At 43.8% G+C, this 23,807-nt stretch overlaps 2 protein-coding genes across 9 annotated transcripts in view; one reads left to right on the forward strand and one right to left on the reverse strand.

Annotated features, from left to right (window-relative positions):
• PIGF (phosphatidylinositol glycan anchor biosynthesis class F) overlaps positions 1-12,409 on the forward strand; it is a 27,272-nt gene extending 14,863 nt beyond the window's left edge. For 2 of the 7 annotated variants that reach the window (XM_038177162.2, XM_038177161.2), the window contains 2 exons: positions 5,652-5,785; positions 9,462-9,914. In XM_038177162.2, coding sequence (XP_038033090.1) covers positions 5,652-5,765 — 114 coding nt within the window. In that variant the 3' untranslated portion in view covers positions 5,766-5,785; positions 9,462-9,914. Of the gene's footprint in view, positions 1-11; positions 6,043-6,765; positions 6,848-9,461; positions 9,915-10,006 lie in introns of those variants that run through there. The other 5 variants (XR_005264564.2, XR_005264565.2, XR_005264566.2 and 2 more) reach the window with 5 other exon arrangements.
• Positions 5,836-23,114, reverse strand: RHOQ (ras homolog family member Q). Of its 2 annotated transcripts, none has more exons than XM_038177166.2 (5): positions 22,705-23,114; positions 22,519-22,577; positions 8,001-8,165; positions 7,125-7,220; positions 5,836-6,369 (listed from the first exon to the last, which is right to left on the reverse strand). In XM_038177166.2, exons 1-5 carry the CDS (start codon positions 22,844-22,846, stop codon positions 6,337-6,339), a joined length of 495 nt encoding a protein of 164 aa, XP_038033094.1. In that variant the 5' UTR covers positions 22,847-23,114; the 3' UTR covers positions 5,836-6,336. The 2 variants fall into 2 exon arrangements, with proteins under 2 accessions (XP_038033094.1, XP_027309872.1); XM_027454071.3 differs by having other exon boundaries at positions 5,836-6,373; positions 22,705-23,082.
• Between the last annotated feature and the right edge of the window lie 693 nt (positions 23,115-23,807).

Below are 23,807 nucleotides of genomic sequence, written 5' to 3' on the forward strand. Positions count from 1 at the left end.
TTTGCTTTCAGTAACCACTCGTGATTACCATCTGAGCTTTGCGTATCATCTGAGAAATGGAACCTCAAAAACAAAACACCACCGAAACAGAGTGGGAACATTTAGGTGGTACTAGATGCAATGTGACGCATCCTTTCTTTGCACAGCCTGAGGTAATTTAGTTGCAGAACAAGATGGTATAATTGAAGACGAAAACCTCATCTGCACGCTATATGCTGTACAACTAATATTCCAGACATCTCATTCAGCATTGACAATAACCGAATTTTGCAAGTAGTGATGTTCCTGTTTTTATTGCGTATTTTTACACCGGACTTTTTAAACATCTTTAAGTTCACTGTGTACATGCCCACCTGTTTTTTTCATAGCATTAACTTTGATCTGTAGTAACTGCTGATAACGATAAAAAGTCGCTTTGAAAACATACTCTGTCTACAGTGTTTTTATATCGCTAGGTGACAGTGAAGTATACATTCCTACTTAATACTAGATGGCTAAAACTTAACAGGTAGAACTCAAGATAGAAGTGACAGAACTCAAATGAGCTGACTGACTGCCCTGTAGCTAGCCAGTGACTGTGAATATTGGCCAGATACCTCTTGGACAGTTCCAACCCAAAAAAGACTCCATGCAGAATCTTGAGTACAGATCTTTGTGGTTATTTGAGTAAGGTGAAACAGAACTACACATTTTCAGACTATGTTGCTATTCTTAACGCAACTCTGAGAGTTTCACTCCTGGTTTTGCTTTAGCATCTATTACTTACTGTGAAAGTTCTGTTGTAAAAGAAGTTGCTTTATGTGAGTAGAAAGGACACTGTCCAGTAGGGTGTTTTTTTTGTTTTTGATTTGTTTGGGTTTGATTTATTTTGTCTTATTCTGTCTTGTTTTAAACAGAGGTAGAAGCGTGTTCCACTTTAGTGGGGTTTTCATTGTTTATTTAAAGGTGTGTTTTCTTAATGTAAACCTTAATGGTGAGGACAAAGGCAGTTATGCTTGCTAGAATTTTAGAACACAAATACACAGAAACAACTTCTAGTTACAAATACCAGCCTGAAAAAAACTTCACACTTTTCTTCTCCTCGGCACGTGCTTGTCAACATACACATTCTGTACAATGTGATAAGACACTTCTAGTTAACGCTCACGCAACCAAAACAGATTAAAGGTACGTACTGAATTTTTTTAAAACAGTACAGGTTAAGCAATCTAGAATTTAAGGCATGTTAGAAACAGAGAGAAAGTCTTTGTGCTCATTTATTCAGTTTTTAAATTAAACAAAAATCTTACATAGCTTTCCAGTTGACAGTCAGAAACGGATCTTTTGAAGTAGCAACACTACAAAAAAAAATCCTAGTTTAGGACTATGAGAAAAGCACTCAGCTAGAGAATGGGACTGGTTTACTTAAACAAAAATCCCAAACCAAACAGTAGATTGCCCCCACTGCATTTATGTAATTAAATGTCCAGCAGTCAGCTGCTTACTTTACAATGTCCATTAAAACTTCATTGGGGTGTTACTGCTCTGGTCTGTAAGAATCTGGCCTTTATGTCATTATCAGTGTTTATGTAATGAAATAAAATTCCTGCTGCATGCGATGCAAGTTGCAGACTCATAACAGAGGACAAAACTGTCATGCAGCCAGAAGTCTGATTTCATTAGTGCGTAGTACGGCGGAGCTCCCTTGCTGTGATCCTGCAACATGCTCTGCTTTCCATGCAATGCGCTAAGCATTCGCATGTCAGCTCACAGGTGTTCTAGAGAGCACTTGGGGAAACTGTCTCATTTATGTTCTGAAAGGCTGGCAAGTTCTGTTTTGAGTCCTTGTTCTTAAGATAAATTCTTACATATAATAGAAAGCTTGCAATTCTGCGGTGTCTGTTTAGCTAGCCTAAAGAAACTTGTTAAGTCCCATCACCGATGCCAGATGAAAAGAACAAGGGAAAAAGAAAATTGAAACAGCAGAAGTCAGGATTGTTTTCTATTAATCATTGGCTTCTGCTCTGTGCCTTAAAATTCAATTTTTGTGCTTCCTGAGCATGTAGGTGGGGATTTGTTTTTGCCAAGCCACTGTTCAGCTTCCTAGTAATCATATACAGGTTGTCAAAACTGGCCTGTTTCCACATGCATTTGATATGTAAACCGACTGTCTTGGTCTTAGGCTGTGGGGATGGTAAGCTGATGCTTCCCAGCTGCTGGGATACACAAGGTATTTCAGGACAGTTTCCTGAAGAATGTTCTGTCCTGCCTCCTACGCTCCCCATATTTTTCCCTCCAGATCAACTCCTTCCCACTCAAAAACATTTAATTAGGCAGTGATGCCTAACATCTTATTCCCCTGCTGCTGCCCCAGCCCAAGCATGACATCAGTGATGGAGTAGGGTGTGTCAGCCTCCCCATGGCAAAAAGGGGCATGAAGTAGGAGAAACTGAGCTGAGTAGTGCTCAGAAGGAGACAGGGCTCTGTTACAAGTTGGGTACATTAAACAAGCGGAATGGAAACTGTTGAAAAAGGCAGGTGGGTATCAGCTGCTTGGTGTTAGCTAAGTGACAGATATTTAAGTCAGGGGTGCCAAACCAAGTTTAAGAGAAAATATTGAAGACAGGGCAAAAGCAGACTGATCGTGCGAGTCAAATTCATTTTAGAAGGTCCAGTGGAAAGTGATTGGATCTCAGAAGAATGAGGCCAGCAGCTAATGCAAAGGAAAGCAATCCGCTTTCTTAAATAGACAAATTGCACTGCATTTGCCACAGAGCAAAAAGCATCCAGAAGGACTGTTATTTCAGTGCAGCTTAAGAGCCGCATCTTAATCTGTCTTTGATAATTTGCTTCTTTAGATACACCCTTGAGTGCATCTGGCTATAAATAGTCCAAAGGCCAGCAGTCAAGAACAAAAGGTGCAGAGCTGGTATCATCACCTGTTCATTTGGTTTTTGCCCTGCTTTAAGGGTTAGCAAAAATAGCATAAGCACAGCAATTCTCTTAAATCCAGGCTTTTAACTCCTGTACTTAGGGAGTTTTAAGAAGGCCAATCAGTCTGCCTTCAGAACTATTTTGGGCCATTTGACCAGCGTAAGGTAGGTGACACAATAATAATAATGTACCTGATGACCTAGTGCCCTTCTGTTGCACTAGAAGGGTGGCGTTTCTTTTCTCTCTCATTCATGGTCAGTGAGGAGTGTTGTACAGTTTCTCACCTTTAACCCTTCCTTACCTTTGCTGGCTGCCATTGGTGAGGGTTGGATTTCAGAGGTCACGCGTTAAGTGAGGCAGCCTGAAATGTCTGTGAGGTAACACTGATTTTGAAAAAACAAAGCAAAAACCGAATGGTTCGGAGGGCAGATGGAGGTATCAATAACATTGAGTTACATCATTCAGAAAAACTATTGAGAAACTGTGCTCCACGTCACGGTTCAATCAGGAAAAGAAGCTGCAACAATCAACAGAGATCCTTTTAATCGTAGCAACATTTGCCCACTATACACAAAATACCAAAAGATACAGGGTGAATGGGTCATCGGGGATACTGATTTACCGGTTACAGGAACATGACAAATTCAGAGTCCGACATCTACTTACACTTCTGAAAAGCAAAGAGGCAACTAGAGATTCACCTAATGTAGGTAAAATTTAATGAAGGATCATTGATCGCTCACAGATAGAGAATTTGATGCAAAAAAGACCACTGAATTGTGAAGCCTCTGTCCATAGTTTAGTAGCTATTAGAGTGGTATTTGACTTCACCAGTGGATAAGAAAGTTTGATTGCTGTTTCCACCAAATGTTACTGAGTGAGCAGCTGGGGTCACAGGGAGGTGGTTTTTTTTTTTTTTTGCTTTGTCCTTTACACACACGTAATAGCCTGCAAAATGCTAGAAATAACTTGATTAAATTTTATTTAAAAGTTGAAAAGATCTACCTGAAGCATAAGTTTAGCCAAGGCCACAAAGTCATGTGAGTTTTAAATACATGTAATATCTTACCATGCCAAAGCATCTCAAGGTTTTTTTTATAGAAGATCTACAATGCCACTGTTAAATGAATGGAAACAAGCAAGTCTTTGGTTTGAGAGGCACCAGCCAAAACATTCTGGCAACAAAACCAAGTAGCAGAGAGACAATGTCCGGAAATGGAAGAATGAAACAAGGTCAATAAAGAGTACCTAAGGCACCTTGTTTGTAGTCATCTTTGCTACACTCCTTAAGACCTCCAAATAATATATAAAACTGCGAATGCTAAGGAATGTGAAGATGAAACAGCAGAGGACAAAATAAGTTACTCTTATTCCTAGTAAAAATTCCGATGATTGAAGGAGATGAATAAATACATTTCTCCGAGTGATAATGAAGTAAGAGGAACTAGAGCTAGGAAAATGAGTGAAAGGAGGAACCAGTATCATTAAGAGTAAATTCATTTGATAGTCATGAATTGCCAGTCAAAATGAAGTAGGAAAAAAGCCTGGGCACTGAGATGTGGATATATTCTTCAATGTCTAGTGCATTTCTCAGTCTCAAGTACTATAGAAGGTGGGAAAATAAAATCCCCCTTAATTTAAAAAATAAAGAATAGGAGAGTGCAGTCTGTACTCGCTTAAGAACTGTACAGCAGGAAGTGCAAAATTGACCCTGCAATGTGCAAAGGAGAATTTTGAAGAGGGATGGGAATTCAGTTTATTCTACAATAAATATTTTTAATTGCCAGCTTAGTTGGGACCTTCATCAAATGCAGCACGTAGTTGACTGGTAAAATATGCTACATCTGAGGATAAAACGGTTGCAGTTTTGTTTTGGCCCTTCCTCCGTGCAAATCCAATTCAAAAGGGGGCGAGGGGTCCATGACTTCTCTTCAATACTGGATGCTTTGTTAAAGTGAGTCAGCTGTATTGAGTCAGTTCCTTATTTTTATGTTAGCAAATAAAGCTTATAATTAAAACACTCCTAGAGTCTTCATCATTTTTATGTTTTATATTCTATGTTATATTATAAAATATGATATTTTTCCTGAACTGAGTGCAATGTTCAGTTTCCAAATTTATGTTCCCTTCCTTTTGCTAGCCAGAAAGGGAACTCATCCTTTTGCCTACTCTTCAAGACCGAAAGAAAAACCCTCTATTCATCTCAATCTCTGGCCTTATTTGAGCAGTTCATTTAGACACACCTCTGAAAGTTTCAGAATGTCATGAGAAATTGGAAGGAAAGACTGAAAGAGGCAGACTTAAAATAGAACAGTTTCAGTTGGAAGGGACCTACAAAGATAATCGAGTCCAACTGTCACAAAGAAATCTTCAGGTTTCCCAACGTGTGCAGCAGAACAGGAAGTTAGGGTAGCTGAACACTTCACGGGGTATAAATACTTCCAAGTTTTTCACATAGTTTTGGGAATATCAAACTAACGTCTGCAATAGCCAGAAGCCTGGTTACATTTTAATGTGTATTAATTAAAAAACTGTACAACAGCATTTAGTGTTCATGAAGATGCACGTATGACTGTTACACTTTTGGCATTTTTAGGAAAGCACATCAAGCTTTAAAGCAGAATGAGACTGCATTGTCTTTCAGTACCTAGGTTACACTGAGAATTTGTGCTCACGAAGTACAAAAAACCACAAACATTCTTCTCAGTGTCTGTTTTTACCTTGCATTCTCCCCTCAGGTATGGCCCATTTCCTGTTCCCTCGGAGCTACCTTTGGCTATGTGGCTGGTCTGATTATTGCACCTCTGTGGATACACTGGAACCGGAAGCAGCTTACATACAAAAGCAGATAACTGGAGCAAAGAGAGACAAGGTATTTCTTTGTGCAGATTCCATACAGACTGTGCAAACGTTTTTTGTTGGGTTTTGTTTTGTTTTTTAGATATATATGTATATGTGTAGTCAAAGCCAGAAGACTATCCAAATTCAGTTAGAGTATTTCAGGCCAAGCATCTCCACTCAGTAGCATCACACAGATGCAGTTTCAACGTGGTGCAGTTTTTGCTTCCTCTAGACTATGTAACCCTGAGAGATTGTACCTTCCAGTCTTAATAAAATATTTGTAACAGACGTGGTGGCTTCTTATTACAAGTTCATTGAGTTTGATTTTATTCCTCTGGATTTCACTGGTGGTAGAAGGCAGAATCATAGTTTTAGCTTTCACACAAGTTCGCCGTGTACCTTAATGCGTTGCATTTAAATTCAGTAGAATTTCACAGTAAGCCTGGCCATTGTCAAATGTATCTCACGTGATTAAACAGCAGTTTATGCATCTTGAGCCTATTCTCTTCTTCACCGTGTGTTTCTTTGGAGTCAGAATGGCTATAATAGCTTCATCAAAAACAGTCTTCAGTCCCTTCTGTGTTAAAGCTGAACACTCCACATAGCAGTAGGCTCCTATCTGTCAAGAAAATAAGTTAATTCAGTAGCAATCTACTTCAGCTGTTCAGATCTCTGCATGTCAGAAATTTGTTTCTATAGTGACACCACGAAGTTTGGCTGTGATCTCGAAAATTTATCTCAATGTGCTTCCTCCTGTAGGAGACACTAGATTTGTGTTTTTGCCAAAGATCCGGCATTTATTTAAGCTGCTTTGGTTTATAAAGGAAGCATATTAAATAAACTCTTTGTCTTGGCAGTGGGGTCCTCAGGCATTTTTGGTAATTAAAACAGCAAAGAAAGAACAATATAACCAATTTCTGTTTCAAAAAAAGTCTCTGTAGAACTGTCCTGATAAACAGTATCCATGCAGTGTGTTAAAACAGTGTATAGCATTCTGAAATAATTTCCTAGAAATGCTTTCAACATCTTGCTTCAAAATGGGGCTTGGACAAGACGACCTCCAAGAAGGGTCCCTTGCAACCTCAACCATTCTGTGAGTTTTTTATTTTAATTATCTCTGATTCACGCTTACATAGTTTTTAAGGAGTTTCTAGACATAAATTTAGAACTATTACTAATAAGCTAGTGCTATTCCACAGATCTAAGCTGTATTCAACAATATAAGTAAATATTGTTAACTGGTAACTAGTCATAAGGTTTCATATGCTGGCTGGTAAAAGAAATGTAAAGAAAGAAAAGTCAATTGAAAATAGATGTGATTTTTTTTTGCTTCTTTGCTACTTGATTTCATTTAGGAGTATCCAGTTTACCTCTTTTGCTAATTTCTGTCCTTGCTCCACAGATAAAGGCTTCTCTTTCATATCATTCAGTCTTGCCAGAGTTTTTGGGTCATCACGAAGATCAATCTAGCAAGAAAGATTGAAGTCATGTTGGAATAGTTTTTCTAAACAAAAGTCAGCAGGTTATATGACATCCTCATTTTAGAGCATAATTATTTAATGGAATATTGCATGTTAAAAAAAAAAAAAAAAAAGGTGTCACGTCATGGTTCAGACTGTGGATCCTTACTGATTCAAAAGCTCTAGAAATTTAAGCTGTGAGCTACTTTTAATCCAGAAGGACCACACATTTACTCCCTAATTCAGCTCTTCAGTTAGAATACCAAAAAGTTTATCTAGCAGTGACAGCAAAATTAACCCAAATATAATAGCAACATGTTGGTCACTTCATAATTGAAGGCCAGTCCATGGCCCACGAGAAGCAAGAGGAAATTGTCTCAATTCTCCCCTAGATCCTTTACTTCCATAAATAATGGATATGAGCAATGGTTGCAGGCCAAAGTATTCCAAGTAACATTGGAGCGTTATTAGATGAACAACCTTTACTCCGACAATAGTGCTATGTTAGTATGAACAGACACTTCTATTCAGTAAGTCCCATGACTTTTACTGTCCTGAGGGATGCAGCCAACCTTGCCACCCTGTTTACAATGTACAGATTTTAACAAAATGAAAGTCCCTTATTAGAGAACAACACAGATCTACTCTTTTCTGGCAATTGTTAGTGCTGTTCTGCAAAGTCAAAAGGAGGTGCTGTGCAGGTCCTGTTGGACGTGAACTTTCAGCCCAAAGAAATCATACAATAAACTGATTGATTTAAGTAAACTAGAACAGAAACAGATATACCTGTGTTCCTACTAGTAAAAAGGGAACATTAGGTGCATACTCCTTCAACTCTGGTACCCATTCTTCCTTCACGTTTTGAAATGAAGCAGGGTTTACCACTGAGAAGCAGATAAGGAAGACATCGGTCATAGGATAAGATAAAGGTCTCAGACGATCATAGTCTTCCTGAGAAAGAAAAATTCTGTTATCTGCAATCCTAAATTGTTGCTTGTATTTCATTAACTGTATATTCAGGAACCGTACTGCTATTTCAGGAAGTTTGTTTTAGCAAACTTTCTGAGTGTTTATAACTATTCCAGGTTAGTTAGTGTGGCTGTGAGAACAAAATCTGCACATAAGAGTAAGTATATGTGAATGTAAATATAAAATTAATCTCAGTGTTAAAACCGATAGAAACTTACCTCTGTAATAGAATATGTGGAAGATTGCTCTTTAAAAAGTTTTAATTTAAAGGAAAAAAAAATGTTTACGGTCCAAACATACTTGCAGATCAAAAGTTAGCATCTGTTTTACCAAAGAAAAGTTACCAGCTGTGACTGCTACGGAGCCACCCAGGTTATACAGAACTAGGCTAGATTAAGGCTACTTAATGCACTTAACTTAATGTGCTCTTTTGGATTGTATGTAGAAGTGATACTTGAGTTCCTCCTTAAAATTTTCTTTCCGGCTAAGAAATTTTACTGTCCTGTGCTAATGATCAGGGCAGAGGAAGGAAGGATCAGAAGGGAGCTCCTTTGTCCAGACTCTGCTTTCTGTAAGCAAGCTCAGCAAACAGCGGGAAGGAACAGGAATTAAAGATCAAGAACACTATCAAGGGAACATTAATGCCCTTTGGGAAGAACATGTCCCTTTGAAAAGATTATTATTTGGGTCATTTAGAGCCACAGCATTTAAAGCCCCCAGTCCTACTGCCAGTGCATACAGTACCCTGGCAAGAGGTACTTAGGAGCACTGTCCCTGCTGTCAGACACAGTTTTTTATGGGGTTTTGCCTTACATTTTAGCTAAGACCAGGAGGGAATATGCCCCAGCTTCTTTTTGCAAGGATTCTTTTGGTCTGTAGTGGTGAATCAATGCCCTGGTATTCCTACCTTATGTCACTAATGCTGAGCCCTGTCATTGCCAAGACGGTGAAGGATGACAGGTTTCTGCCTTCTCTTCCGCAATAAACACCAGTGCCTGGTTAATCAGCGGGCTAGGCAGCCTCTCTCTTTGCTCCCCATCTTAATTAAATCGCACAAATAGCAGAATTACTTGTTCACTGAATGTAGACAGAAATGTAATTCAACTCCATGTTTGAAACAAGCCAGAAAATCCAATTTTCGTTTCCTTGGCAGCTGTCACATTACCAGGTTATTAACCTATAGTTGCACCCTCAAAAAAGCCCTTCTTTGATTAAACTTTAGGTTTTTAAGGTTGTGTCAGTAGAATTTAGAAAACATGTGAGAACTTTCTTCCTCAGAACAGCTTCTGCTAGATCCATCTTTTCATCTGGAAGTCAGCAGCTACGGGAAGAGGACTGTTAGCATGAAATGGAGAAGAGACGAGAAAAGATGTGTGGGAGCAAGCACAAGAGGAGATCCTGCGCGAGTGAGGAGGCAACCACTGGCCAGCACTCTCTGGTGTCCTCAGGTGCAATTTGGGTTATACAGACTTTGCTGCCAGTCCTATACACTCTGCAGTTTGGTCAGCAAGCCAGAGCATGCTGAACTGTAAACACGGACACACCACTTCACAACCCCAGTAGCCAAAACTACTGTGAAGCGTTGTGACAGCCCTTTTGGAAGATCTGCTGTTTCTCTACTAGTGTCGGGGTCCTGTCCTGTTTCAGAAGAAAAACCTAGTAAGCTTGTCTTTTGAGCCGTTATGGCTATTCATCATAGAAAGCAGAAATAAATTTTTTTAAAAATCACAACTGCATCTCAAAACTATTCCAAATTCAATTGTTTGTGTGTGTGTTTTACATTTCACTTAGAGCCTGCTCAGAGTTGCCCCTCTGTTTTCTAGGGTGGAGATCAAAATCCTAAAAGAAGCTTCCCAACTGCAAATTAGACCGGTCCCTAGAGTACAAAATCTGCGTGCAGGAACACTCGCACAGATCCGTCAGTTGCTCTCCAATTCAGCTCTACTAAATCATATGCGGGATATTACTGGAAAGGTTTTCCTAAAAAAATAAAAAGTAGTACAAAGTCCTAATTTATGCCTACCACCAAAGAGTTGCCTTTACTACACAACATGTTTCGTAAAAATCTCTCACCTGTGTTACAATACTGACTGCATTAAATATTGCAATGGAGAAAACATTTTACTGTCGCCGGAAATTCCTGCTAGTCCATTGACATTAAAGTATCTGTGAGTTAATCCATTTCAAATTACAGACAGACGGTTTATTCTTGGCAAATACTCATCATTTGCTAATCCCAAAGCCAAGTTACCTTTGCATGATTTACTTCAAAACTTTTACATTTAGTTTAGCATTTTTAAGTCCCACTGGATACAAATCCTTGGATGTTTGGCCACATCTTGGCAGCACACGTGACGTCCCAAGCGTTCACCGGTGATCATCCGTGAGTGAGCAACTTTAGTGCTTTTTAAGGAGTGCTCATTGCTGATCTGTCCTGCCCCTGCTATTTATATGCCTCTGGATTTATACCCTGCTCCGGCTGCACTGGGCAAGCTGCGGGTTCAGCCTGCGTAATTAAGATGTTAAACTGAAGACAAGTACAGTGTGATTGGATACGTACCACAGCCACAGGCGTACGTGGTATTCGCTACAGTGACTTCACTGCATTGACGCTTGCAGAAATTAACAGAGAATTTGGCTATACCCACCAATCCTGCTGCCTGCAACAAGCCAATGCTGTCAGGCTCTCCTTCAAACCTCACCTGTGCTATGAAAAGTGTGTTCATATTGATACTCATAATGGCCTACCACCGCTTGTTTTAGTAAGACAGGTAATTCTAATGTCATCTCCCCCCACACAATCAGTTTTAAAGCATCCAAAACTTGTCTATTTTTTATCCTGGTCCTGCATCCTCCTAAGATAGAGCCTGGCTTCAATGTTAGCAGCCTCTAGTGGGCCGTCTGTGTGTTAAGGCTCCTTCTGCTCCCCAACAAATCCCCAGAAAATAACAATCCAAACTGAAAGCCTTCTCCGGCATATCGCTGCACTTGGTAAAAGAACCTGAAGTACCACATGAATTTAGGCTGCATATTAGAGAAGCCTGGAAAAAAATCTGATGGCTTCAATTATAATTTATTTCCTGAATCTAGTGTAAGGGAAATAAATGAGGCTTATTCTAAAATTAAATGCAATGGCAAAATCTAATTAGCCTAGTCAGTCAACATAAATTCCAATTTGAGTGCATGGACACACGGCGCTGTACAGCAATTAAACTTCCAATCTAGTTGGGGGAGGCACTGCCTATATATTTAGGCATTAAAAATATTTAAAGAATTTAAATGGAATATTTTAAGAATATAAATAAGATGGGTAAGGAAGCCACTAAGGATCAGAATATGCACTAAGCTCTCAAAAACTCCAGACTGTGCTGAAATGGCTCATTCTCCAATATTTGCTGGATTTTAAAACAAAAAATGTTCACTGTTTGCTGAGGCAGATAAATACAGATAGAAAAAAATATGCTGAAAATATAAGAGTTGTAATGACTTCAGGCAAATTGGTTGCAAGTATGTTGGCTTAATCAATGTTATATGGTGCTGTGATCTATGGACACCCCCTTGAAGACACTAAATTGCAACAGGAGCATCCGTCTTTTAAATAGTATCTCTGCAGTAACCCAGGACAGCTGCCAACAGAGAGGAGACACGGGAAAGGAGACAAGATGGAGGAACTGGTGACTTGGCTTCTCAGCTGCAAGCTGGGAAGGACTGGTTTCGGGTTGGTTTTGTTTTGTTTTTAGGAGTGGAGAAAGGAAATCCATACTTTTAAATTTTCATTTCCCTCTAGTTTTGATTTTCTATGGGTAAATCTAGCATTGCCTGTATCTTCAGCTCCTTAAAGTCTCTCCTGTAGATGTCCTTTCCATCTGCTAGAGTAACTCATTATCTGCCTCTCAGGTTTTCTGCTGCCTTGTGCTGGAGTACTGAATCACCGTTTCTCACTGTATTTTGGTTGTTCAGGTGGATTTTGTCTTAATGCATCCAAAATGTGGCTATTTCTTTACCTGACCTTTAACTTCTCAAAAATAGAGGAACTTTTTGCACGTAGACTAAAGAATGGCCTTGCATTTCTGCAGCAGTGTATTATTGGTCTTCATTGCAAAGGTTTGCTCAAACCAAAAGCAGAATGCAGTGCTGTATTTCAAGTTGTCTAATTGATTTTAAATTAATACTTTTGCCCAATTCCATGGATATCAGCTGGGAGGCATAGTTAAGAACACAAAAACTGTATTCCTAACTCTGCAACTAACATAATATGTCGCCCTGAGCAAATTATTATTCTCTCCCTACTTGCATCTTCCCATCTGTTAGGGTGTCCCAAAGGGGTTTGCTAGCTTAATAATGCATTAGTCTTTGCAAAGCACTCCAAAAGCTTTTGATGTACACAGCTTACGTGCAGTGGGATATTTTTTAAAAATAAACTCAGACAAACTGAAGTCTAATGATCTCATAAGCATGATTTTGTTTGGTTTATCAGAAAACTGAATGCCGAGGTGCAGGCATACCTGTGATTGCACAGTATTAGAGCCCCTGTTTTATGGCATCCCCCTCTTCCCTGACCAAGCTCAGGGAAGACCAAGCTCAGGGAAGACTGAGGTCCTCACCCCTCTCTCTATACTGTGAGACCACAGGCCTCTTTCTCCTCCTCTGGAATGGGATCAGGGTCTCTGTATCCCACTAGGAGAGATGAAGAACAATTAGAGAAGCCTTCTTGCAGTCAGGACTGTCCCACACCTTGACCAAGACATTTGGGGAAGTGCATACCTCTAAGGTCTCCTGTTACAGGCAGTGAAGAAGACATGAACCTAGATCATTTTGTTTTCCTTGCAAATATGTGGGCTGGTGTCCTTAAACAACCAGCAGAAACCAAATTCCAGTACTTCATTAACACCAGTGGCTGGGGCTCTGAGCAAGGTGTGTCATGCTGGCGTCTGAATTCAGGCCTCACTTTGTACTTTGGCAGAAACAAAGTTAATGACTTGGAAAGAAATGTAAAGTATACATCTCCAGTCACATAATGCTGACAAACTTATTAAACAAAAGGAGAAGCCTATTTCTTTTATATTCTGAAAAGGTATAAGGTGGATGGAGGGGAACAAAATAAAGCCTGAGTGGTCTCTGGAAGAAAAACTGGAACTTGACAACTCTGGGTTTGTGCCTCTGCGTTAGCAACCATCTGTTGCTTTCACAGCTTACAACAGCAATCACAAGGGGAGGTTCTCGCTCCCAACCATCTGTTTTTAGAGGGGAAGCCAAAAATAGACATCAGGCGGAGTTGCTAGAGGAATGCAGCCTTCGTGTAGCACAGGGCAATGACAACCGCTGCTCACAGGGTCTTGGGGAGGCACACAAGCGTAGCAAGCTGCTTTCTGTGGAGCCGAATCCCAGCTGTAAGACCAAGTTGTAATCTGCTCTGTAGTAGGATGATTGCAAATACAAATATATACAAGATTATACAGTCCATACAGATTGTCGAGCTCTAATTTTACCATTTTTGGAGTGCATTTCAAACCTATCCAAGGTTGCAGTGTGTGTAGTTTTCCTCCTGGTAAAGAAATTTCCATTTCAGTAGGCTCCTGGTAATATTTTGGTAAATGTAACGAGCAAACCATAACAACTGTGGTGTCTAACACATCCCCGGGGACTTAGCAGCAGCTGACAGCTACCCCAGCGGGCAGATCCTACTGTCTCCCCCAGACTATTTGGGATGAGAGGCTGAGCCGCAGCCCTGCCATAAGCCCCAGCGAGCAGCTGCCTGCCCAGAAGCAGTGCAGGAAGGTTTCAGGTGCCGGGCTGAATCACGCTGTGGTTTCTGATTCTACTACGTACTAGGTGGGGGAGGAGAGAGAGGGAAGTGGGCTGTACTGCCCTATACGAAGCACAAATTGCTTCCCTGCCTTAAAAACCAGCTCTCTACAGCATTTTGGCACAGAGTGCGTGCGCGCCGTAGCCCTTTGCAAGCCGCAGCCTGGCCTGAGGCAGCACGGCCTGACACCGCTGCCGGGCCCGGCCTGCAGCACAGGCCCTGTCCCACGGACCACTACATTTGATTTTGTGATTTCCTACATCTGCAGACAACCTCCAGCTGCCCCTAGTCTCGGGACATGTGAAATACAGTGATCATTGCCTGGCTGCAGGCCCCCAGACCCTTCACTGGCTTCTGGGGATGTGGCCCACGTGCCCAAAGGCAGGGTCGGCCTGTTCGGGCCTGTGCTCACAGGGAACACAGAAAGCGGCTGATTTGGGTCCAGCAGCTATTTTTAATTTATAGAAAAGGCTGCAGGAAGACAGGCTAAATGCTCTCCCATTGTACTCTAAAAATGAAGTAAACCGATCTAAACCCATCTCTAAGCTCCTGCGAGGAGGGCTGTTCACAGGACGTATGAATTATACATTGAAAAGGCCCAGTGTTTGCGAATTAGGATTTTTCTTCTGACAGAACTTCCCTTCTGGCGTATCTGAGATCTACGCAGCTGCTTACACGTCTGAAATGCTTCTCTGTGTAGAGAAATAACCAGCTGAAAGATGGAGCCTATTAAGATGGATTTTAGAGCCTTGAGACAAGGACGGAATATGCCCTTTATTATACATAAAATTGCCTTTAATTGATCAAAATTGATCCCAGTCTTAATGTGGGATTAAGTACCATCCAAATCCTACATCTTGGCATGTGGTGATGCTAAACTATTTGCCTAGACAGTCTCAACAAAACACTGCTCCCCATCACCACAGTAACTTCAGCTTGCCAGCCTCTTCCTGGTATTCTGAAAGTAAAAGTCTGATTTTCCTCTGCAAGACTTAGTGTTTTAGCATCTTTAACATGGATTCAGCAGACTGCAGGCACTACCAGTGAACACACTTTCACTCGAACACACCTAGAGCAGTTGCTCAGCCACCATGCAGCTCCTAGGAAGCGGCAGGGTGACTGCTGTGGGCAAGCCCTTTCACTCGTTATCCAGCAGAAATCGCGGCTCGGAGGTGCTGTGCTGGTTTCCTGCTCTGTCACTGACCTTATGAGTAACTCATAACTCTTCCCACACCAGTTTCACACTTGCTCTGTGAAAGGAATTCACCCCAGTTTTGGTGAGTGTGGCCAGGAACAATCAGGGGTTTTCATTCTTTCACATTGGGTAATCAGGGAAAAACAATTAAATTCACCCTGGCACAGAGGATCTGGTCAGCCCTGCTGTTAGGAAACATGGATTCTTTCAGTATGTTTTTACAGGAGAAAATGACTGTCAAGTAGTCTGTTTTCACTGAGAAAACAAGCCTTGGAATAGAGGTGGTTTAATATAGTTATCTGTGTCACAGCAACAAAGACTGGTCAGTTAGGGGTCCCGCTCCCTTTCACTTTTCACAAATAAATCCCAAAAGCACATTCTTCAGTCCAGTGCTGAGAAACACAGCTTTGTAAGACAGACGACTAAGACTTCATCACACTGACTCTGCAAGATTAATTCTCATCACACAGCTGCATAGAGGGCATAAGCTGCCAGAGTACCTTTGCCATCACGTGTACTCCATAAACACATCACGGTGAAAGCTCCCGGAATTAAAGGTGCTCCTAGGAGCCTTCAGCATCTCATTTTACGTCAAGCCCCGATGTGTCAGGGCTAACAGCTGCCATCGAAGAACGTGGTAAAACACCCAGTGGTTTCACTGCCACAGATGCTAAGGCAGCTGAAAAACCTCCTAGGGTTTCTCCTTATGAGGAGAGGAATACGACAGCCACCTCGCTGCCCATGACTGGGCTATCTGTGGGTACCAGGTAAAGATACACGTTGATACCCACGTTGCTCCTGACATCCAGCTGTAATTCACTCCAGCACTGCATCCCAACTGGACATCAGGCAACCCAGGGCAATGAGCCCTACAGATGATCTTTCAGCATTCACGGCTGCATCTGATTTAGAGCACGAGCTGCCTGAGGCACATTCGGTCTGTGTTTCATTCATCTAATGCAATAAGCTCACCTAGGATGCTGACAGATGCTCCTTTGCTCTGGAGAATAACACTGCCATCTGCATTTTGATACACACACCAGCAAGTGCCGACCACTGCTAAGAATTCCTGCCCACGTGCCACAAAATGGATGCAGCGGGGATTAAAAGAGGATGAGGACAGCAGCAGCGCATGAGTCAACTGACACAACCTTTACAAGTGCTGGAAGCATCACGTAGCATTCAGGCATTTTTCTTAGCACAGATCACCCAGTCACCAATCCAAACCAACAGACTGCTTAGAAAACCGCAGCAGAACAGAGCAGTAAAAAGATGTTATTCCCCTTCTCTTTGGCCCAGTTCACTTTTTTTTTTTTTTTTTTAATTAGAGGAGCCACAGTTTTGTTAGAAACGTAAGTGCTAATTTGGAGGTTAAAAAAAGTCCTGAATTTCTGTCCCAAAGCATCTGTTTTAACAATATTATGTTTGTTTTTTTTCTTATAACTCCCAGTGAAACTTCCAAGATTTGGAATCAGTGTCTTATATTATTTCTTAAAGCCCAGGTTCACAGAGAACGATGATTACATGAAGAAAAATAACATCCTGTTCACTTTTAAATGAGCGGTGTTTCCAGTCCCCTGTGGACACAGAGAAAACCTGAACACACAAAACTCAAAGGAAAACCACTTCCAGCAAAGGGCAAAAGAAAAATTCCCAATCTGTTTTCCTTTTCTAGGTTTTTAGGTGCCTCCTAGTGTGGTCCGGGGATAGGAATAGCTGACTCATCATTTTGAATGCCTGGGACTGACAAAACATTGGTATTGCTATTAAGTTTTATGTTCATTTTGTCCGTGTTCTCAATAAAGGAACAGGAACAAAGCACTCTGAGCTCAGCAGTAGGGTGCCTGCTGACACAGAGCTGTGGATCAAGCCCTAGCTGACGTTTTAAGTCCTTTTGCACTGTTTCTCGCCAAGTAATTGATTGGGAGAAAGGTCTTTGCTGCGGAGGCAGTACTCTAGATGACGTCTGGCTTATTTGAAGGTGTAGATTAGAGGCTGACTCAGGAGCTAAACTATAAATGAAAATAGTGCTTTTTTGAGACTTTTCATATTTACCAAAACATGAAGAGCTCTTTGCAAAGGAGACGTTTCAGTCAAGAACTCTGACTATACACACCAACTTACAACTGGGAGGTGAGAGGATATGCGGTAACATTATACTGGAAAAGCAACAATTACTGCTTGCGCTCAGGATTGCCTTTTTAGATCATGGTGTTTGGATAGCATAGGAACATGGCGCTGTACCTCAAAGAAATCGTTAACAAGCAAAATTCAGAGACAACTCTGTCACAGCCTAAACCCAGAAAGAGAAACATTTTTACTTGACTACACAATCAGTGCTTAGCAAGAGCCTCCCTAGGTCAACGCTTCATTAACATGTGCTTTTACCATAAATCGAAGTTTCAGAGGACTTCTCATACCTGGTTTGCTTTGGGCTCTTTATTTCAGCCTGCTGTTAGCTCACTTGGCCAAGACATTCTGGATTTACATTTTCAAACAAAACCCCTACTTTTGCTTTTAAGATAACTTAGTCCCAACCTTCAGAAATGCTGTGGGGCTTTGGATGCTCTGAAAAAGGAACAGCTGTCTTGGGTTTGCCACATATATTCAGTGAATCCTTTTGGGAATGCAGAGCAGTATTTCCCATCCCCAATTCCCCATCTGGTGATCGCAATACCTGCCTGTCTTTCTAGGAAAGGTGTGACGCTTTCAAGGTGTGAATCACAGTTCACAACACGGTGTTGGAACGTAAGCTTGGCACTGGGATTATTATTATTATTGGAAGAGCATTTTTAAAAGCCAATCTGAAAGTAGAAGTCCCTTTCTCTTCAAAGGGAAAGCCCATTTTTGCTCAAGTCTACTGAACTCTCATTACAGAGACCGTAAGCTCACGCGCATCACTTCCTCCTTTTGCCTAGAAATCTTAAAATTTCAGAGGGGGAATCCGGGCGCGTTTCTATTTTCAATTACCTACATCCAGCCAGTTGCTGCTGCAGAGCCATTCAATCTGCACGGCTGGCAACACCCCTAAGGGCTGAGGCCGAGCTATTCATAGGACAGCACATTCATAGGACAGCACATTCATAGGACAGCACGCTGGCCCGGAGCGGGCTCGCAGGCGGCCACAGCAGCTGCTGGCCCAGCCATAGCAAGGCGAGGGGAGCGAGGGAGAACACGTGGGAGGAGGGAGGTGCAGGGTGAGGGGACAGACATGGGGCAGAGTGTTCATGGCTGATGTTTAATTCTCGGAATTGCCAAAATCGTGCTACTGACTGTAGCAATTGTAACTCCACAATGGTTTTGTGTTGCGGGAGACCGTGCTTGCGTGCTGCAGTTTGCGTTCAGCGCTCTGGCCGCGCGGTATCTGCGGCGTATGTGGTCCGAGGGGGGGATTCCTGTTGCACAACAGAGCAGCCAAAATGACCAGCATCTGCCGCTCCTTTCAGAATACCGAAGTGGTACCTGCTAAACCAGGACTACCTGCCACAGCCAAGACAAACAGTCAGCAAGGATTACGAAGATGACTGCTCTTTCTTATTTATAGCAACTGCTGCGAGTTGTGTGTCCATCCTTTTTAACAACCATGCCCCCATCCCGCTCTTTCCCACAGTTCTAACTATTTGTTTATACACCTGGCCTTAAGGCAGGCGCTGATCTTGCTAACATTTGAGTTAGATTTACACACTTCAGCAGCCTGTTTAATACCAAGTATTAAACCAAGTTTAATACAAAATTGCTTTTAACATCAGTTTTAACTCAGTTACAATGGCCAAAAAATATCAGCGGATCTGAATTAAGGTGGCTGCAGCTGCAGCAAGAGTAGCCACCAAAACCTGAGCCAACAAAACCAGGCAGCAGCTTGTTCTCATATTGTGCTTAGTGAGTTTCACAGCTACTGTCTGGTTGACAGCTGAGAAGCCACCGAGTGTCTTACCCTGCTCTGCTCCAGCCTCCTCCTGGCCTGCCCCCAGCTCTGACAGCTCCACAACACACCAGGACCCCAAGGCTTCCACAGGTACCTGCTCAGCACGTACTGGAGGAAAGCGACCACACCACAAATGAAAACCCCACATCAAAAGGGAAGGAGAGGAGGATGAGCCCTGACTGCCACTTTAAGCAGCAGGCTCCAGTGTGGAGCACAACCCCCTGGAGGTAAACGCTGTGTGTCCTCATGGTTACTCCGGTCATTTGGGATATGGCAAGGGGACACGCAGCCCCTCTGTGACTGCTTACAGGCATTTCTCCAAAAGCTTTGCTACCATGAGAGCTGGCAGTATTATGCTTGGTATTACGAAAGATCAAAATGATCACCACTTGGTCCTAATTCAAAAGTGCTCTAACAGGGCGAAGTCAGCAGACTCCTGATGGAGCCACGGTTCCCTTCCCAGGCTTATTTTACCTGGCAGCCATGCTCCATAAAAACTGTACTGGCACGCAGCTACTCTCCCCCAGCAAGTGGGGATTGAAAAGCCAAAGGCACCCAAGCACCAGCATCACGAGCACCTCACGGTTAAACTTTGGTGTACTTCTGCTCCCAGCTCTGGGCATGCAGGTGGAGGAGTGAGGGGATGAGCCAAGAGGCAGCCAAAGCCAAGGGCTGTGCCCAGCAGCAAGGCTAAAAGGAGCTGCGGCTCCACCTCCAGGAGGAATTGCCCGAGGAATGTCCTCCCCAGGATGGCAGGGCCACCACCGGGACCAGTTCCCATCTGCCTCCCTGGAGCAGGAGCCGGCCTCCACAGCTGCAAAACCAAACAGGCTCCGAGCGCCTCCCCTGCCCAGCAGCTGTACTGGCTATTTTCTGCTGAACCACGGCCACAGTATTTTCAGCCAAAGCGCCTGGATGCACTGCACGCACACAGAGGGGGGAAGGTCTGTCTGCGTGTAGACTGAAGCTTGTGAACTGTGTCATTTTCCCCTGCTATATATAACCTGAAAAAACGGGACTTTAATGGATTTATTCTCAACCTCCTGGAAACGCACAAAGACGCGAGGCATTACGTGCTCAGTGCAGTTACTACATGTGATTTGCCTATGTTGTGAAGAAGCTTGCTAGAAACACATCCTGGGTGTCATGAACTCAACAGCTTACAGCCCCTCTGCCAAACAGAAGTCTGTCACAAGTTGCTAAATACATAACCATGCAAGCTACAGACACCCACAGGCTGATAAGTCAGAATTTCAGGCTGATGAGCCTGCTGCGCACCAGCTAGAAACCAAAAGGTCTCGATTCCTCGCTCTGCCACGGGCTTGCCGCATGGATTTGGAGTGGTCGAGAAGTCCAAGCCTTGATCACGCTCCATGCCCCAGGAGATGAAACCTGCAGGCTGTACCGACTCACTCTGCCCAGGGCTGGGGACAGGCACGCTCTGAGGACAGCGAACTGCTCAGATGCCACGCAGTAATCGTGCACTGCCAAGTCTGGAGAAAATGATACTACCAGGCCAGTACTTTACAGTAAAACTATTTGGGGGTGAGAGAATTAGAAATGAAAACACCGATGTATGCTGGCACAGAAACCCTGACTTTGAGCAGCAATGGATCCGAGCTGTACAAAAGTCTGTACAAACAGCAGGCATGTACCAGATGCAGCAGACTGTTTCCTCAACATGGAGAAGGCACCAGCAATTCGTGGCTCTTCTGCTGTTAACTACATAAATCTTTAAACTTGGAAGTAAGCTTTCTTTTATCCCCTGGCTCTAGGAGAAAGGCTTGTCAGCAAATCCTCTCTGACGAAGGAGGAAAAAGAAGAAAATTGCTGGTCTAGGGTCTTTACATGGGATCCCCGTGAGAATCTCCTGAGTCGTGCTGCTTGTTGGGATGAGGCTTTTGTGGGCAGCCCCAGGTGTCCACTGCTTCCCCCCATACGCTGAGCTGGGGTGAGGATAACAGTAAAGATTTTAGTATCACCTGGTAAGGCTGACTAAAAGGAGAGTTTTGCCAAGACCAGACATATTTGTAAGGGTAGCCTCATTAAAACACTACATGAGCTAAGGCTCCTCTGAGTTAGGACACCAAGTTCTGGTCCTGGGTACATCAGAAGCTGTAATGTGAGTTTAGGATTTCAACTTCTCACAATTTGGACAAGAAAAAAAAAAAAAAAAAAAGCTTACTTCAACTTTTTGCAAATCTAGATACACAATTTAACACTGAAAAGTTTTTCTTAGCTTAACAGGAATACCTTTGCTTGCTGTTTGCTGCAAACTGGCCAGTTTACACTGCTAGCTTTAGAGGGGGCCAAAGCTCTCCCCGTTTGGTACTCAGCACGTTCAGGCAGCGAGGGATACCACAAAACCACATTAGTTAAGGTTACACAGAGTTGACAACACGCGCTCCCATTAATAGTAACAAGTCAGCACAAGCTGTTTGAGACAGCATCCACAAATAAGCTGTGCATACGCACGCTAGCGCTAGGTGCTTATTTTTATATTTTCCAATGCTCATGATAGAAAAATAGATGGGTATTAACGAGATGCTTTAATTTGCCTGAGCACTGACTAGATCCTCGTGGTGTAGCACACTTGAGCAGCATTTTACAACAAGCTGTGTTTTGAAAAACCATTTACTACGGAAAAGCAGGGCTACGACAGAAATAACAGATGAACTTAGCCTGCATAAATGGGACTGGTCTGTGCTTGGCTCAGTGAGATCGCAGTGAAGTCAGCCTTTTTGGTAAGAATCTCACCCTTCAGCTACCAGCTGTTTGGAAATGAGGCTTGTTTCCTGTAATTCTCCTAGAAAGGGGTTTATTGCTGTTTTCAGGCCTCACAAACCCATGAAGGACTGGCTGAGTGCTGCTTCCCTTGGGGCTGCACGCAGACCCGAAAAGTTGCTCTGCTTTGGCCAACCAACAACTGTTTTATCTAGGATGGGAGGCACTCGGTCTGAAGGCACAGCTTCAGCGACACACGGGTCCGGGTGGGATTATTTTAGTCTCTGCTGGTTACGGCAGGGAAGCGCTCTGAGGTCATGTGAGACCCAGCCACACGCTCACACGCCGAGAAGTTTTCATGTGAGAAATCCCCAACTTCTTTTTAAAAAACTCACACAAAAAAAAAACAACAAACATGCTGCTTTTCTATATATACTCTAGGTCTCCTTGGGGGGTCTCCTGCACCCCCCGGGGCCGGGCCCTTTTTTCTGGGGCGCTTTTTTTGTTCCTCCTCCAAAGCCGAGGGGGGGGCTGCGCAATGGGGCCCGTCCAGCGCCACCACCCCTCGCCATGCAGGCTGCCGCACCGCCTCGGCCAGGGGACCCGCTCGGATCACCTACAATATCCATAATAAAAAAGAAAAAACGGGAAAGGACGCGAGCCCACTCCCGGCTGGGTGTCTCACCTGTCCGGCGGTGTCGTAGAGCCCCAGCAGGTACTGCTTGCCCCCCACGGTGACGCTGACTGCAAGGAGGGAGAAACGGAGCCGGTGAGGCGAGGCAGGGCAGGGCAGGGCAGGGCAGGGGCGATCCGTGTGGGCACCCCCTGCCTCCTCCCTCCCTCCCTCCTTCCCTCCCCTCGCCCCCCTCACCTGCGTAGTGGTCGAACACGGTGGGCACGTACTCCTCGGGGAAGGCATCGTTGGCGTAGCTCATCAGCAGGCACGTCTTGCCCACCGCGCCGTCCCCCACCACCACGCACTTCAGCATGACCGCGGCGCTGCCATGGGCCATGGCCGGAGCCCGCCCTCATGGCGCCGGGCCCCCCGCCACCATCGCTGCCTCCTTCTCCTCCTCCTTCTCCTCCTCAGCGGGCGGCCCCCCCGCCATCCGCCGCCGCCGCCGCCGCGCTGGGCCCGGCGGGAGCCGCCTTCCCCCGGCCGCGGCCGCGCAGGGGAAGTGCGGGCCGGAGGGAGGCGGAGGGCGGCCGCGCCTGGGCGAGGAGGAGGCGGGCGGCGGCGTCCTGAGGCGGCGAGGGGAGCCCCCGCCGTGCTGTTTCGGGAGGCTGCCGCCCAGCTGGCCGGCCTCGAGCCTGTCCCAACCTGAGTGATGCTACGCTTCCATGGCATACTCGGTGTCCCCAGCCCTGGCAGCGGTGCCCCAGGCTGTGCAGTCAGCGGGCAGTGTGCTCCCTCCGTCCTGCTGCTTGCAGAGTCGCCAGCGTTGCTTCACAAAATCAGCCCTCAGCGCTTGCACAGTCTCAGCCAAATGGGTCTCATCCATGCCTCCGTCTCGCAGACCGGTTAGTCTGCGCTAAATATTGAGAGCAAATGAAGATAGGGAGCTGGTGAACGAAAATGCTCGCCTCATATCTCCTTGCCACACGGCACAGCCACAGGGAGTAGCATGTCCGTGTGAGTGGAACCTCATAAAACGTCCTAAAAGCCCCACGGCCAACACAGAGCTATGAAATCTACCGTAGGAGGCAAGGGTTGTAAATGCTAAGGCTGTTTCATCCACAGTGTTTCTTGTACTTGTTTTTCACCCTCTATAGATGTTTTCCTGCAAGAACACACCACAATTCAATAAGGATTTCTGAGATTTATTATTTTTTTTGTGACAATTTTTATTTCTAAGGACAATTTTTGACTAGTTCCAACTTACGAACTCAACAGTTACATCAGCATCGCATATGAGTGCTAAAAAGTCTTTTTTTCATATTATGAATTTAAATTTTACTTTCTGGGGCTTCGGT

The sequence above is a fragment of the Anas platyrhynchos genome, chromosome 3, assembly GCF_047663525.1.
Source record: "Anas platyrhynchos isolate ZD024472 breed Pekin duck chromosome 3, IASCAAS_PekinDuck_T2T, whole genome shotgun sequence".
Lineage (NCBI taxonomy): Eukaryota > Metazoa > Chordata > Aves > Anseriformes > Anatidae > Anas > Anas platyrhynchos.

Coding starts and splice junctions, on each gene's coding strand:
- RHOQ (XM_027454071.3), bottom strand. CDS start 22,846: ATGGCCCATGGCAGCGCCGCGGTCATGCTGAAGTGCGTGGTGGTGGGG. Junction 22,578..22,704: donor CGTGTTCGACCACTACGCAG/GTGAGGGGGGCG, acceptor CCCTCCTTGCAG/TCAGCGTCACCGTGGGGGGC. Junction 8,166..22,518: donor TCTACGACACCGCCGGACAG/GTGAGACACCCA, acceptor TTTCTTTCTCAG/GAAGACTATGATCGTCTGAG.